The 16,152-nt window shown below is 63.9% G+C and overlaps 1 protein-coding gene across 1 annotated transcript; it reads right to left on the bottom strand.

Annotated features, from left to right (window-relative positions):
* Window positions 1-16,152, bottom strand: LOC107510211 (PTTG1 interacting protein). The gene is made up of 6 exons (XM_016143527.2): window positions 15,962-16,152; window positions 9,749-9,801; window positions 7,291-7,399; window positions 3,995-4,169; window positions 3,178-3,224; window positions 1-1,621 (listed from the first exon to the last, which is right to left on the bottom strand). The coding sequence occupies exons 1-6, from the start codon at window positions 16,074-16,076 to the stop codon at window positions 1,575-1,577; spliced, it is 546 nt and encodes a 181-aa protein (XP_015999013.1). The 5' UTR covers window positions 16,077-16,152; the 3' UTR covers window positions 1-1,574.

Below are 16,152 nucleotides of genomic sequence, written 5' to 3'. Positions count from 1 at the left end.
TATTCAGCAAAAGTGTGTATTAAATCATGTACATAGGAAAATGGGTAAAAATCAAGGCACTGCAAACGTCACGGTTTCCTGGAGGTCGTGACCCGGCTGCTCCCAGCACGCGCTGGAGAAGGCGTGTGGGCCAGGACGGCCTCCCGACGGCGCCCGACGCGCTGGACTCGATGCGCCGCCCGCGAGCCACACACACAGCAACTACCGCCCCAACACGAGGTCTGCGACGCGTTAAATCTTCCGTGAACAAACGGCAGAGAATCGATGCGTGCAGGCCGCTGTCAGCCACTCGGGAACGTCTCACGTGACTTTGAACTGCTACGAAATGCCCGAAGAGTCAGAGAAGGTTAGCGCCTGGGTGTGCACGGAGGGCGCTTCCCGCGCAGGCCGCGCAGGCCGGTCCGGCCATCTGGCGCTGCTGCGGCCACACTGCCCTGCCTGTGGACTCACACGGGGGTGAGCGCGTGGCGTCTCCCACGTGCCGGGTGCCCCACTTTCCCGAAGCCAAATGCTTCCCCATTCGAAGCAACCTGGCAAAGGGGACTCTTGCCAGACTCGAGGACAGTGGCTGCCAGCCACGTCACTGTCAGCGGCTGTCCTGCCAGGCGCTCAGTCTGTGCATTAGAGCCGCGTCTCTGGATCTGAAAGAAATGGACCCACCGTGCCTGTGGCACCACAGGGCACCTGGAGGCCACCGACACCCTCACGGGCAGTCTCATGAATGCCAGGGACAGGGAAGGGCAGCTCAGGGTGGGGTCGTCCTGTAGCGGGACGATGAGCGTGTGTGGTGGGTGGAGACCCCGCCCCCGCCTCCTGGTGCACAGGGCCTGGGACCTTCCTCCCCGCAGTTCGCACCCGGCCTGATGGCGAGGAGAGAGTCTCCGAGACCCGGGAGAGCACCTCAGAGGACAGCTGAGTGCACGCGGGACCGACGGTGGTCGCCAGCACACAGCAGCACCCGCCGCAAGCCTCAGGCAGGTTGTTTCAAACTCCATTTATAATTCAAATTCACGTTTTTCACTGGAAAACCACCTTCACATTCTAGTAAAGATGCAAATTTAAAAATTACCCAATAAACGATCTCAACTTTGACAGTAAATTGTTTTGGTGAAATCTTTTAGGTGGGGGAATAAAATCAAGAATTATTTTAAAATAAGATCTCAGGTGCGTTAGGTCACTTCTCAGTGCTCTTCACCGCAGCTGAGGTCGGAAGGGAGGCCGCCTTGCCTCCAGGGGAACAACAGGGACTGGTCGGCCGGGCCCTCGGCGCTGTGTGAAGCCCAGGAGGACAGCGGGGAAGGCAGGGCAGACCGGTGGCCGCAGCGGGAGGGACGGACGGGCAGGCCTCAGGGCGTCAGGCTGTGGAGTTGGCGAGCTGCTCCCAAACCGAGTCTTCCTCAGACGGGCAGCAGAGACGAAGACGGCCCCAGGCGGGCTCAAGGCCTCCAGCGAGCAGATACGGAAGGAGAAGAGACAGACGCCCACGGGCCGGGCTGGGCCACCCCGGCCGCTCGCGCGCTCGCCCGGCTGCGCCCAGGCGCCAGGCCGCTGCTGGGCCGGGCGCGGAGTGTGCTCTAGTTGTTCTCGAACCTCGCGTAAGGGTTTTCCTCTTTAAACAAACCTGAAAACAAAACGCACTGGATCACAAACGCCCCCAGCAGGAAGCAAACCCGAGAAAACACTGCAGCTAAGTTTCACATGAAGATTTACTGAGGCCGCAAGAAAAATGGGTGTTCTGCGCAGGTTCAAATGCCACGTGAAACCTTTTTCTTGAAAGTCAAACCACGTAAGAGACTTTAAAATTGAAATAAAATTTACCAAAAACAGTTAATTTTAAGAAAAAAGGCCCTAAGAAGTAAAGACTTACTTGCTCATTTTCTCAAAGAGAAATTAAGACATTAAAAGCCAGCATTTCTCCCCACAGTGATTGGCTGATATTATACAGAAAGAAGGAACAGAAACCCGTCTTCCTTTAAACGTCTAAGCTGACTTCGAACGTCCTCGTAAACGCCGCTCACCTCTAAGAACTACGACCACGTGGAGAGCTAAGGCCGCCATTGATCACTGTCAAGCGCTGCGCGAAGCGCTTTTACCTGTGACAACAGGTCTGCGGTGCCGGCAACGCCCTTCGCGCTGCGGGCGCCACCCGCGCCCCATATTAGGCGCCTGCGGCGTCGCCACGGGCCTGCGCACTGCGGACGTCTGCACTGCTCTCCGGGTGCGGATGGGGGAAGCTGGGGACCAGGGGAAGCTGGGGACCGGGGGAAGCTGGGGACCGGGCGAAGCGGCCCGGGAGACAGGCCGAGGCGGTGCAGAGCTGGCGCCCGAGGCTGTACCAGGCTCACAGCGCCCACTGGTGGCCGTCGGCGGGGTCTATGCAGACCGCGGGTGTCCGGCCGGTGGGCCGAGTGAATCCGTGTGTCCAGGACACCGGCAGCCCCGGCCGGGAGCCGAGCCTCAGGCTGTACTGTTCTGGTTGGTAGGGCTCCAAAATGCCGTGAAAATACACTATTTCCTTATACGCACAGGACATCACGATAAGTGCATTGGTCTGAGAAGAGTCTAAATTTAGCACGGCTGCCTGGCCCCCACCATGGGGGCACAGGACCCTTGGGTCATGAGGTCAAGGGCGGCAGAGCGCTGGGGGCCCTGTGGCTGCCGTCGGTGTGGCCTTGCCTCAGCACAGCCCTCACCCCCGACAGCGCGGGGGCGCGACCGCTGACCACAGGTGCAGACTCGATGTTCTCGAACACCGAGGGGCGGCCAGCCCTGCCCCCGTCCGCCAGACACAAACCCCAACACGCGGGGCAAGACCCGGCCGACTGGCAGCCGGACCACGGTGCGGCTGACCCTGAGGGAAGGCGCAGCCGTGACCGTCAGAGGCGGGGAGAGGGCAGCGTGCTCCTGGGGGGGGGGGGCCGCGGGGATCGTGTCGTTGAGCCTCGTGGGCACGTGGCGCTCCCAGAGAAGTCTGGCTGAGCCCCACAGCCCAGCCCTGTCCTTCAGGACACTGCGTGGGGTCAGTTATGTCCGCTCTGCTCAGGACAACTTTGTGCAGCAGGGGCACCTCTGTCCCTGGGGAGCCCGCAGCCCGCCCTACGGCCTCCTGAAGCGTAACGATGGCCGAGACGCCGGGCGGCACACGCCCAGCCGGAACGGGGACCCCCAGGCCCTTACCGTATTTCCTCCTGATTTCATCGTGTCTCGACTTCATCTCTGCTCTCCTGAAAAACAAAGGGATCGCGCTCAGCACCAAACTCGGCGTCACTTTAAAACCACCACTTTCGTTTCCTTCGGCGGAGCGGCTGTGAGCGGTTCTTGCTTCCCAGGCTGAGGGTGGGTGGGGACGAGTTCAGCCGCCGGGCCACCCTGCCACGGGGACAGGCAGAATGGCACTGCGCAGTGTGCCGAGGCGGCCCCGACATCGTGCCATTCGACCTTGTATTCAGCGAAAGCGATTCGAACGTCTGACGCCACGTCCAGGGGACGCCCTGGTGGGTGGAAATCTCGAGCCCGGTCCTGGAGGGGGTCAGGCACGTGGGGGCGCTAGCACTTAGGGGCGGATGGCTTCGGGGCGACGGCATGGAAACCTGTCCAGCCTCAAGCCTCACCAACAGCCGTCTGGACGAGTCGGCGCCTCCCGGAGCCAGCCGGTCCCTTGTCTAGGAGGCACGGTGACCACGGCCTGGCCTAAGGCCGCATCACATGCCCACCGAAGCGCTCTGAGCCGCATGCTGCCCGGCAGCACCGGCAGCACAGAGCGCCAGCTCGGCCACGGGCAGACGGGCGACCCAGCGCGCATGTCCCTCCCCCCGAGCTCCGTGCGCCCGTCATGAAGACAGGCGGGGCACGTGGCCTCCGAGGCCCTGCGGCCCGGACATCGTCCGCAGGAGGCGCTGCCAGCCAGCCCCCCCCCCACCCAGGCCACGGCCCTGCAAGAGCGAGGCTCGCAGCCGCGGCTGGGCCCCCGCGGCGGGGCGAGTGCAGGCCTCACCTTTCCTCCTGCCGGATCCGCCTCTCCTCCTGCTCCCGCATGACCTTCTCCTCGCTCCTGTCCGGCTTCCGGCTCCTCTTCCTCCCGCAGCAGCAGCAGCAGCAGCACATGGCGACCGCCAGCAGGAAGCTGCCCCCGATCACCGACATGGCGATGATCAGCGCCTCGAAGTTCACTGGGGACAGGGGGGCTGCGTCAGGGCCGCTGGGACGCAGTGGGACCCGCCAGGAAGCGGTGCCCCTGTCCCGGGGCGCAGCCCTCGGAACCCAGGCCCGCGTGGCGGCGTCTGTCAGCGCGCGGCTGTCACTGCTGACGGTTCTGTCAACCGCGGACCGAGGCCACAGGGAGCTTTTCCCACCGAGCAGATGCTTTAAGCTCGAGAAAAGCTGACGACCAGAAGGACTCCCCTAAAACATCTGAAGCCTCAACTCCGTGGAGCTCACGAAAGAGGCTGCGCCTGACGCGACTTATCTGCCTGTGTCGAGGTCAAGGACATCGCTTTCTCCCACAGGCGCAAAGCCCTGACCACAAGCCACGAGGACCTGCAGCCAGGGGCATGAGGACGCCACCCGAGCGGCCCCAGACGAGCTTACGACCCCGTCTCTCCGGCCTCCTGAGACAAAGACAAGCATGAGGCAGGGTGTATGGACCCTCCGCCCTCTCTGAACGATTTACAAACTAAAACCCGTCAACACGCTTGTGTTCGAATCCAAGCCCAGCCAAGCAAAGGACGCGGAACGCTGCTCCTGCAGGCGCCCCCGTCACCCGGGGGGGACAGCCGCGCGGCTGTGCTGGGCTCGGCCCACGGCACGTCTCGTCTGGCCCCTGAAGGGGAGGCCGAACGTGCCCCCAGCACTGACCGCCTCTGACCTCGCTGGTCTTCGGGTTGTGGCCGGGGCGGGGCGGGGCGTGGCGGGCGCGTGTCCCGCCCGCGTGGGGACGGGGAGGGAAGGCAGGCGCCAGTGCCCCGTGCCCCTCGAACCGCGCTCTGCGCCCGCGTGGACCTGTGACACACTCCGGGCTGGCTGCGGGCGGGACAGCGCCCGCTCAGCGTTTACTCAGTGATTTTTAAAATCAGGAACAAGCGACATCTGGTCAGATGCCTCCTGAGCGTCACTGTGTTCTTCCCTGACCTGCCCTAGACGGGCTTGAATCACAGGAAAGGATACCGATAGGCTGGGTTAGAAGGGACACCCTTGCTGGCAGAGGATGTAATTTTTTAGCTAGAGAACGCTAAAATAATCAAGTTTAACACCAATGAGGTCAACGAGATGGCTGGGTCTAAAAACACCTGCCCCCAGAACGGACTTCCTGCTCGGCAGCCGGAAGCACTCATCAAACAAATACAAGCAGAAACCTCACGGCAACAGGAAGCAAAACCGTGGGCTCCTCTCCCCGCCACCCCAACAGCCAATCCACGGCCCCCGCGACAGGACGCGAGGCGCCACCTGGCTTCCGGACAAAGCTTCAAAACGGCAAAGACCTTGTTTTTCTCCAAATGAACGTAGATATCTAAGGTCATCGCAATTAAAACCCCAGAGCAATTTTGTCTGAACTGGATAACTGAGTCTAAATTCTAAGAATAAGAGCACCTGCAGTATGAGCCCTACGTTCAGTGTGGCGTGTACCCCGATATCTGGTGAAACCATGGGGGCCTTGCAAGGCCCAGCCATGAGCTTCCCTCGCGCCTGTTCCAGACCAGGCCCTCCGGCCACAGACCTGGCCTTAGCGTGGGGACCAGGCCCAGCTCCTGCTTATCCCCGAGCGGCAGGTGTCAGTCCGCTGCCAGCCTGCAGAACTGCCCACATGGCCACATCGTCTCCAGGGCCCGGGGCCACCTCCCACAGCCCCTGGCTTGTTCCCATGTTCCCTCCTCCAGGCTGTGACTACAGGTGTCGAACAAACTGCCGCGCGGCTCATCTGTCCCGTGTCATGTCGAGGGTTTGGCTGCCAGCCCAGCAGCCCTGGGGTGGGACTCTCATTCCGGAGACTCCCCCAACCTGGAAAGGGGCCCCCACCACACGTCACTAGAGAAATACGCCTCACGCCCACCAGACGGACCACGTGAGATGACGAGTGCCCCAAGGGCCGGCGGGCACCTCGGACAGCTGGACTCCCACGCGGCCCGGAGGGGCGTGAGCGGGCGCGGGCCCGCCAGGCTGACCGCGCGTGCGTGCGGGGCGGCCGCCACCCGTGTGTGCCCGCGCCGCAGGCTGCAGTCTGGGGAGGTCCCGACGCCCGTGTGCGCCCGCGCCGCAGACTGCAGCCTGGGGAGGTCCCGACGCGCGCGCGCCCCATTCGAAGTGGCGCTTCCACTGAAACGGTTCTGCTCCACACGCCCAGGGCCCCCGGTCCAGGAGCGGGCTCCGTGGGGCAGTGGGCAGCGACAGGCTCCACGAGAACACAGCCGTCGGGCAGCAGCAGAGGGCGGCGAGGCCCAGCGAAGCCTTTCTGGTGTGAGGCCAGCAGACAGGACTCCAGCTGGGGGGCACGGCGGCCGTGCATTGCACACCCACACGTGCCCACACGGCAGGCACCCAGCCCCACGCGCACACGTCAGGATTCGCGGGGCCTCGACACCAGAAGTGTTTGACAGAGGCTAACGGCTTCTACGATGGAAACTGGAAAAAAGCCGCGTAAGTAAGGAACAAGCAGCTGACAGACCGAAGATGCAAACACACCACTGAAGCCGCGAAGCACCCCAAAAAGCGTGGCCCCTTTACGCGGCTTAATAGGCAGCTCTGCCGGCCCCCGAACCGGAAGCCACAAAAGGACGGACTGGTAAACGCACCCACGCGGAAGGAGCTCCGTGGAGCAACGCCCGGCCCCAGATGAGAAGGCAGACTGCACACTGATCGGGGTCGCAGAGGGCCACGTCCCTGCCGGCGGGGCGCCTGCGACTCAGCCACAGGCTTCGGAGGGACGCCGGAGGACCAGCAGGTCGCGGCCACACTGAGCGGGGACCCCTCCCTCGGGAGTCGGAGCAGGAGGCGTCCAGGCGGCAAACGTGCCGAGTCATCCCAATAGCAGCCTCATCCCCTCCCCCGCCCCCCGACCGGAACCCCAGAACGTGGGGAGACCCAGCGCAGAGCCGGGGCTGCCGGCCTGCGGAGGGCCTCCGGACCCAGGGGTCCCCAGCTGCTCCCCCCGACCCGACGAGCTCCCACTGGCGATCCGACTTCCTGCTGACAGCGTCAAACAATTACCGGGACCGTCACTCCCGGCAGCCTGGGGGAACTGAGCAAGAGCAGAGCTTTCCAAGGCCCCGGCTGAGCGAGACGGGGACGCGCACTCACCCCAGCACACGCCCCAGCGCGCGGAGCTCAGCGGGCAGAGCGAGGCGGGCGGCAGGAGCTTGGCCACCGGGTAGTCCACGCACGTCTTGTTGACGTTGCACCAGAGACACTGAGAGAGAGGAACGTTAGACCAACGTGAGAAATTCAGTGTAGACACCAAGGGACCACCCGGTCCCGGACCAGCCCCCACGCCGTCTCTACCGCCGACCACCCCGGCCGCTCGCCCCTGGAGGCTGGTAATGGCCTCGGCCCCCGGCCCAACACGGTAGCTCAACACGGCCCGCCTGCCAAGGCCGTTACTCAAGCCTGTCCCACCGGACACACTGCACGGCCACGCGGCCTCATGCTGGTGTGATGGGCGCCAGGCGGCCACACCCCGGGCCTCTGCGGGCCTGCTCCTCGGCCTGGAACGTTCCTCCCAGGGCTCACGAGGCTCCTCCAGGAGCCCCCCCGACCCCTTCTATCTGGCAGCACCGCCCCCTGGCACTCAGGCTGTGTCTCGCCCCTCTGCAGGATGGCAGAGGTCTGGGAGTGTCGCTGGAGGGCCCCTGGCAGGCGGGCTGAGCCGGGCCCGTGGCTGGAGCTCACTGAGTACTGGCTAGTGTTCCTCTGTGACCACAGCATCGCTGTGCAGAGACCCGACCTCTGACCCCGACAAGGGCACACAGTGAGCTACGCTGTCCCCGGCCATTGGGAAGGCGGGCTGACCGAGGCTCAGGGGCGTCTGCCAGGACCTCAGAACTGGGAGTGCGTCGGGGCACGGAGCTCACAGCGGGCCCAGCATGTCCACCCGGCATGCGGAGACGAGAGCTGGCGCCGTGGCCGCTGGCGCCATGGCCACCGGCTGCCGGGGGTGGACTCAGGCCACAGGCACAAGCCTGCGCCTCAGGCCTGGGCTGTCATTTTAAGTCTGGAAAGTAACAGTTTCGCTGAGTTTTTTCCTTGGAGTTTTTCCAGGATAGAAAGTAATGGCATTTTCTTTTCCCAGGTCAGGGGGAACTATTATTACAAAGAACAGTCAGCCAGGCCCGCCAGGCCCGTTTACAGAACCCCCAACTCGGGGTGCTGTGTTTACAGGGTGCTCAGCACACATGCGACAAGCAGTGATGAGGCCCCGCCCACCCTGGCTGCTTGAGGCCATCGTGCATTTCAGTTTTGATCTGGCTGAAAAGTTATTGGCAAATTCCCATTTTCGAACAGCTCAAGTTTCAAGCGCTCAGCTTTCCGATCTCCTACAGCAGTTTCGCTGAGCACCGAGGTCCTCGTGGGCAGGCGCAGTGGCTCTGGTCCGTGCAGCCAGCGGGGCGACTGCAGGCGCATGGTTCAAGCGGCACCCGCACCCTCAGGTTCGTGTCAGACCTCCCAGGCAGCGCGCGCACATCCTTCCAGAAACTTCTGTGAGCTCCCAGATCCACCCCTTTCATCCACACCCATGTGCGTGTCCTGCGCCCCGTACTTCCAACTTGCCCTGGCTGCGTTCAGAGTGCGGGTCCGGCCTTCAGATGAGGCGCCCACCCCACCGTGATCCGGACCTGGCCCTCACCTGCACCCTGACTGCCCTCCCGGAGGGCGATGTCCCACAGGCGCTCGGGGACTGTGCAGTCACACAGCCCCCAGGCCACTTTCACGGCTAAGATAACTTCCAACCAAAAAACCCAGACAGCAAAAACCGCTCCACAGGGAAGTGCCACTGTAAGGACCGCAGTGGCCCGAGCCAGGCGGGCCGTGTCAGTGGCCACACCACACCCACAGGACGTGCACCTGTCCAGGGTCGCCGGCGGAGACACGCCCTCCGACCCACACCTGGCCCTTGGGAAGCACGGCCAGAGCCTCGGACAGCGGCCTCCCCCATGCGTCTCTCCTGGCCCGTGTCGCACGGCCACGCCCAGGGGGAGGAAATGCGCACGCAGAAGCCCCAGTGGGAGCGGGGAGGCCGCGCCCCCGAGCCCCAGGCCAAGGCCCCACGGAAGGCTTTTGCCCCCAGCCCGGGCCGCTGGACCGGGGGCGGCTCGGGAAGCCATGGGCCCGGACAAAGCAGCACTGTCCTCGCGAGTCCCGTGACGCTCCGACACCGCGGCAGGCTCCCCGCGCCCTCCGCCTCTCACGGCCGGCTGGACACGGCTGCGTGTCAGACCCGGGACGGCCACGCAGGAGGTGGCCACGCAGGAGGTGGCCCCACAAGCCCGTCCTCTCTGCTCCCATCCCCACACCCCCTCCGAATGACACTGCCTCAGGGAGGCTGGCGCGTCCCAGCCATGGGGCCCCTCAGAACCCCCACACCCATTTCAGGAGTCGACATGCACGTCACTGACGCCCGGGGGGCAGCTGCAGCCTTCGCAGGACGGCCGGCTACGCCGAGAAAGGCTAAATGACATTTAATGCCAAGCACAAAGACACCCCACGCCCCGAGGACAGAACCGGGCCCTCTGTGCCGGGACGGCGGCCGCGTGCTACTCACGGAGACGTTCCTCAGGCACTCCTGGCAGGTTCTGTTCGTGTTCTGAGAGCAAGCTGCGGGGAGAAGAAACGAGCCGCTGAGGACTGCGCGCGCACGGGGTCCTCTCCGGGCACCGCGCCCACGGCGCCGCGCACAGGGGCGTTCCGGAAGCCCTCGGCGGCGGTGAGCCACGGAGCGGGCACCGCGGCCCACCGGCCGGCTGAGGCCACCAGGTCAGCAGCAGACGCCCTGTTTGGAACCAAAGTCGACAGCCAGGCTTCGGCCCCGGGCTGGTCCCCGAGACACCCCCGGGAGACGCCAGCCCCAACCTGCGCCCGGGGCTCTTCACAGCACTGCAGCTCCAGGGGGCCCAAAGGCCACGCCGCCATGGCAGGAGGGCACGGTGACCAACGCATTCCAGGGCGCTCCGTGCCCACCCCCTACGGCAAGCTCGCACTGTGCAGAGAGCACCCTTGCGCCCCAAAACTGTTTGCAAAGATGACAAGAAAGCAGCTATTATGACTGACCGAAAATTAAAAACACTGCTTAGAATTAGCGTTGTGTGTCAGCTTACCTGCGCCCTGGAAGCGCCTCCCTGCTGTGGCCGTGACTGTCCCCTTCCCGCCTCGTAAACAGCCCCGCCCCCGCCTCCTCATCAGGACACGCTGGGGGTCTGCTGGGGGTCTGCCTGAACCCGGGCCTCCCAAATAGCTGTCCTTACTGATCTCAGACGAACGTCATGACCTCTGGCTCCACGGGCCTTTTTTTAGGCTGGAAGGCCTCGGACCGCGTCCAACGTCACACTAGGATTCCTGTGTTCCATCGTGAGTACAACCTTCCTCAAGAAAGGACGGACGTGGAACTCGAGTCCCCAACACGTCCAGTGAAGTCACGCGACTCTGTCACTCACGTCTGAGGCGGGGGTGGCAGGCCGCAGCTGGGCGCCCGGGCAGACGCCGGGGGCGGGGCGGGCCCCACGCTGCTGTCAGCTCTGCTGGGTTTTCATGATAAAACGCAGGGGGAAAGCTTTAGCTTCAAGGTACGGCTTTCTGGTCACTGTGTGATTAAGAGGGACGTGATCTGAAACAGTTTTGCACAGTCCAGTTCTTCTACATTCCGTTTCTCTAAACAAACCCCGTTTCATTCAGAATGGAGTGAAAGCCCACCCTGTCACATGTCACTCTGCAGCAGTTGTCCCCAGAGAGACGGTTTTAGGCATCTCCAGCGGCGTGCTACCAGGTTTCTGTTGCAGCTTCTTTTCAACCACTGTAAGTCCTCAAAACAACAGATTTAGCCCCAAGAAAGCGAAGAAAACCAACACCCCCAGAAGGCCTCGGTTCCTCCAGCACTAAGGCAGGCAGGGCGGCAGCGCCTGCCCCGTCAGAGGCAACGCTGGAGGCTGACGGGAACCCCTGTGGCGTGGGGTGACGGACTCTGAAAGCCCGACCCTGGCTCTGCCACCGGAGGGCCCAGCGAGGACGACACCGGCAGCAGGGAGGCACGTGTGGTGCCCAGGCCTCGGTTTCCAGACGCTGCTCCCCAAAAAGGCACCCGCGCTCCCTGGAGAAATGGCTGACTCCAGAACTGGGGCAGGGGAAGGACAGAGCCCTGGGCAGCCTGCGGTGCCAGAAGGCGGCACGAGCCGACGGGCACAGGGACCCCCAAGCCCGCTCGGAGAGGGTCCTCTGCGTCACAGCAGGGCAATCGAAACCCAAAGTCAATGACAGTAAGGGACTCTGACCCCTTGAGCAGTCCGTGATCTCCCACTGACTCAAAGTGACTGAGCCCAGGCAAGGCAACTGGCGAAGGGAGACAAGCTTCCACTTTGCGACCGTTACAGTGAACGGGGACGCCCAGACCACGGTGCCCGCTCACAGCGCCACCCACTTCGACCACCACCTCTGACAAGACAATGCCACCTGAGAAGTGATCACAGCGTCACGAGCATAACCTGTGGCCACACGACAAAGTGACAGCGGGTGCCTCCTTGGGGGAGGGGAGAAAGACAGTCACCGAGCGGTGGAGTCGAAATGCATCTGAGGCGGAGGAAACCAGACACGGCCAGGTGGCCGGGCGGAGGGCCTGAGGGGCAGAGACGGTCACTGAGTGCACCCAGAGCGCGGGGCGGGGATGCAGGCGGGACGGGGGCCGGGGGCCCCACCAGGACCCTGGGTAAACCAGACTGTGTGTGCAGACTGCACGTCACATCACGTCCTCGGGCAGCGTGTGTGCCGGTAACCGGCCAGGTTCTGGTCGTCCCAGAGCCATTACGTAACGAGTCCTTGGCCCAGGAGAGACACCCCGCAGAACTGAGGGGTAGACGGCCACATGGCGACTTACTCTCCAACGGTGCGGTTAAAACAAACCAGCAGACACGGCAACGCGCCGCCGCGGCGACAGGGAGGGATTCGGGAGGGCCTCGTTCCGGTCACTCCTCCGGCTTCTTGGCGGCTCCCCCGGTTTCCTAAGTACTGAGTCGGGTGAGGGTGGCTGCCTCACACACCCGGCTGCTAGTCATTTCCGAAAACGTCCAGGGAGGGGTGCACGTCCTCCTTGTCCTTCCCAACGTAGTGGCCACGGGCGGCGGGGCCACGAGCTACATGGAGTTTCTCATGGGAGCTTCCACTCTTAAAGCCTTTTTGATAACTGGTCTTCCGTGAACTGAGAGCACTCGGCTCCAAGGCACACGCGATAAACCTCGTCCAGGGCCTCCGATGACGGGCCAGCATGAGTCACCAGGGAGGCATGGAGGTGAGGTGAAGGCCAAGGGGGTGACCTGGGCGTCTCCCGCACCAGCACGGCCGAACGGGGCGGAGACAGCCAGAGAAGCAGGCTCAGGGCTGGAAGGGCAGTCTGTCCTCCCAAAACACCCGAGCAGGAAGGACAGGGCCTTAACCACCTGCCACTGGTCCAGACGGGAGTGCCCTGTCTGTCAGGTGGCTCTGCCCCCTCGCCACGGGACACAGAACACCAGGTGCTCAGAGCCGCAGAAGGCACAGGACGCCTGGCGAGCAGGCCTAACGCCACGCGAGAATGTCCTGACCCCTGAAGCCTGACGATGTCTCCGACTCAGGTTCTGCTTAACCATTAGACAACGTTAAGCCTCGTTCACTTCAGAAATTAAAAGACAGAGGAAGGGTCTTCTGCGGGAGGCACTGACCCAGGCCCACTTTCGAGTTCCTTCAGAGTTCCTTCCTAGCTTCAAGCGGGTCAACTGGCTAAGCTCAAAAGCTCACACTGGCACGTGGGAAGAGACGTTTTCCACATAAGGAAATGAGTAAGGATGTTGTCCGTGACGCACGTGTCACACAACGGGCCAAGGGCTGCAGTGGCCGAGCCCCTCGGTGGCAGGACAAGCCCATTGGGGCAGGGCGCCCACCGTCCCCTCCACGTGAGAAGCCAGGTGGGCACCCCCTAGCTCCACGAAGAGCAGTGAGAGAGGCGTGGGGCACATAAAGCCGTGGCATAGTCTCCGGAGGACCGACCACCCGTGCCACCGTGGGAAAGCCGGGCTCCTCCGCAGGGGGCAACCCCTCCACCCAGCGCCCACTGCCAGCAGCAGGTGGGACCCCCATGAAGCTCCTCTGGGTCCCTTCAGGCTGAGGTCCCTTGTGGGGTCGTCTTCCCCAAGGTGTGAAGATGGCTCTGGGCCGAGTCCAAAACCAGCCACAACAGAATTGGGTCCAAAAGCCCACGCAGGCCCCTCCAGGGTGACGAAGGTCGCCCTCAAGATCATCAGAGCCGCGGGAGTCCGCAGCACCCCCCCCCCCGCACCAAAGCACACGAGAAGACCCTGGACAGCGCTGGCGTGGCCCCGGTGCGATGCTGCCTTAGAAGGCACACCTGGGACGGCTGACCTGATGTGTCACCTTGACTGGGCGAAGGCCGCCCACGCGGCCAGTAAACACGACTTCCGGGTGTGTGCGTGCGCGTGCTTCAGCAGCCCGGCGTCTGAGCCGGCGGGCAGGGCACCACGGCTTGTACTGCCCTATCCGCTGAGGGCCCAGTGGAGAGGCCGGGCACAGGGGCGGACTCGCTCTCTTCTGGTGAGCAGGACGGCCCCCTCCTCCAGCCCTGGGCCACCGGCTCCCTGGTTCTACGCCACCCGCCCTCCACTAACTGTCCCCAGCCCCCAGCTTGCACATGGCAGGTCATGGGACTTCTTGGACTCTGTAATCACGTAAGCCAGTCCATCGTAATTTTTTTTGGGAGCAGCAGCAGTAAAGAGAAACTTGGTTATAAGGGAAAGCACACTTCCGACGTGGAGCGGGCCTGAGCAAGAGAAGCGTGGCTCAGAAGGCCCCTCAGGACTCCGCATAGCTCTGCCGGTTCCGCTTCTCTGCAGAACCCTGGCTAAGAGCCTTACAAGGAGGGCACGACGTCTCAAACGGCGTAGTCACATCCCCGCAGGATGACAACCCGTAAAAACTCACACTGAGCCCGTGCTCTGCGGGAAGGGGGGACCTCACTGCCCCCACTCGTTAAAGGTGAATGTGGACCCCGAGGGCACCTGGGCAGCAACCGCCATCACAGCCTGATGCCAATCCTGCCATCTGAAAGTGTTGCTGACGAGAACAACAGCCCAGCCACCACCCACCCAGGACTGGGGCTGCCACCAGGAGACAAAGAGAAGCGTCGCTCTGAGCCAAAGCGAGCGAGAGCAGCTTCCAACTGGAAGGGAGTGCTGCCTTGTGGCCGCGGAGCTGCCTTCCACGGGACACTGGGATGGCGGCTCGGTTCCAGCCCCGGCCCGGGAAGGGCACGCCCGGGCATGGCACACGGGCTTGGCAGCCGCAGCGGTCCAGGGCAGCGTGAAAGGCAGAGCGGCCAAACCACTCCAGGGCACTTCCTGACATGCTCTCATGCCACGACCACACACCCCGCAGCCACCGAGAGAGTCCCGGGGCACACAGCTGTGCTGCTTGGGAAGGAGTACTCCCCCCGCCCCCACCACGTCTGCTCAGAATTTGATTTAGACTGAAAGTTCCCTTTACAGTGTAGCTGCTTTGTTAACAAACAGCATAAGCACATCCAGGTGAGTACACCTGGAAGTGGATGGAAAGACACACGCAGTCCTGCACTGGGAAGAACACGCAGCAAGCGCACGGGGAAGGCGCTCGGCTGCGCGCACCGGCCGGCTGAGCCAGGGCGGGCGCCCGGGCTGGCCCGGGGCCGCTCTACCTGGAAAGGCATGAAATTGAGATTAAGTGGCCTGCCCTGGCTCTACTTCCCACAGCGAGGGGTCACAGGGGACCTCCACTCACATCATGAAACATTTGAGAACCAGAACCACAGCCACTGCAGCCCCCAGCTCGAACCCTTCTCCGCTTTCTGCCAGGCGGTGAGGCTGTGTCTCCCCCCATGAACCCATCCTCCAGCAAGAGAGTACTTGGGGGTTTCGGCCATCCTCTGGCCCTCAGGTCGCGCAGTCACCCCCGCCCCAGCACCGCCCTCGCCCACCCACCCGGCACTAGGACTGCTGGTTCCCTGGTCAGCCCCACCGGAACTCAGCTCCTCAGGGACAGACAGGAATTCTGTCTGCCAGCCACCACCGCGGTCCCAGCACAGGCGGTTAATCAGTCCAGGTAGAATAAGCGGATGAAAAACGCCCATGGCAGGTCTGGAGTGGAGGAACTGAATCGGCCTGCGTCGGAGTGGCAGGTGCCACGGCACTGTGCTTTCTTGCCTCGACCCGAGGCGCCAAACTCCGGGTACCCCTCCTCGAGAGCAGTGGCCGGGGACACTGGCTCCGGGTTTCCGGACCCTCGAGGGCCTGGCACCGGGGCCTGGCACAGGCCACCGACCAGTGCTGGACTCGAGCAGGTCCTTAAGCTCTACTTCCCGACTCTGCATCTAAGCCGGAGAGCTGTCTTCGAGAGGGTCGAGGATCGCGCTGAGGGCCCAGCGAGGGCAGTGTGCTAAGCCAGGCCCACCCCGCGGGGCCCGCGGGCCTGGACCACCTCCCACAGCCGCGCTGCGCGGCCGCAGAGGCCAGGCCAAGACAAAGGGCCGGCCTGGCCCTCCAGGGGCCCCCGCTGCGGCCGGACCGCGGGACGGACACCCGGGTAACCCCGCTGGCCGCCCCGCAGACCGTGGCCCGGGGCGGGCTGGGGCGGCGACCCCGCGTAGTGACGACCTCGCGACGCGGCGCCCCGTCCCCCGCCTCGCCCCACCGCGGCCTCCGCGCCCCCCCCCCCGCCTCCTCAGGGCCCGAGCGCCCGCCGCGGTCCTCACCCGCTCCGGGCGACTGCTGCGCCGTGGCTGCCGGCAGGAGCAGCAGGAGCAGCGCTGCGCCACTAAGGGACAGTCCCTTGCGCATCGTCGGCCCGCGAGCCCCGCCGGACCCCATGATGGGTGCGGCCCAGCTGGTCGGCCGGTCGGTCAGTGCTGGGCCAGGCAGCCTCTGCCCGGAAAAGCCGCCCGCC

This window comes from Rousettus aegyptiacus, unplaced genomic scaffold (assembly GCF_014176215.1).
Source record: "Rousettus aegyptiacus isolate mRouAeg1 unplaced genomic scaffold, mRouAeg1.p scaffold_m13_p_20, whole genome shotgun sequence".
In the NCBI taxonomy this organism is placed as follows: Eukaryota; Metazoa; Chordata; class Mammalia; order Chiroptera; family Pteropodidae; genus Rousettus; species Rousettus aegyptiacus.
This window is presented reverse-complemented; position numbering and strand designations above follow the sequence as displayed.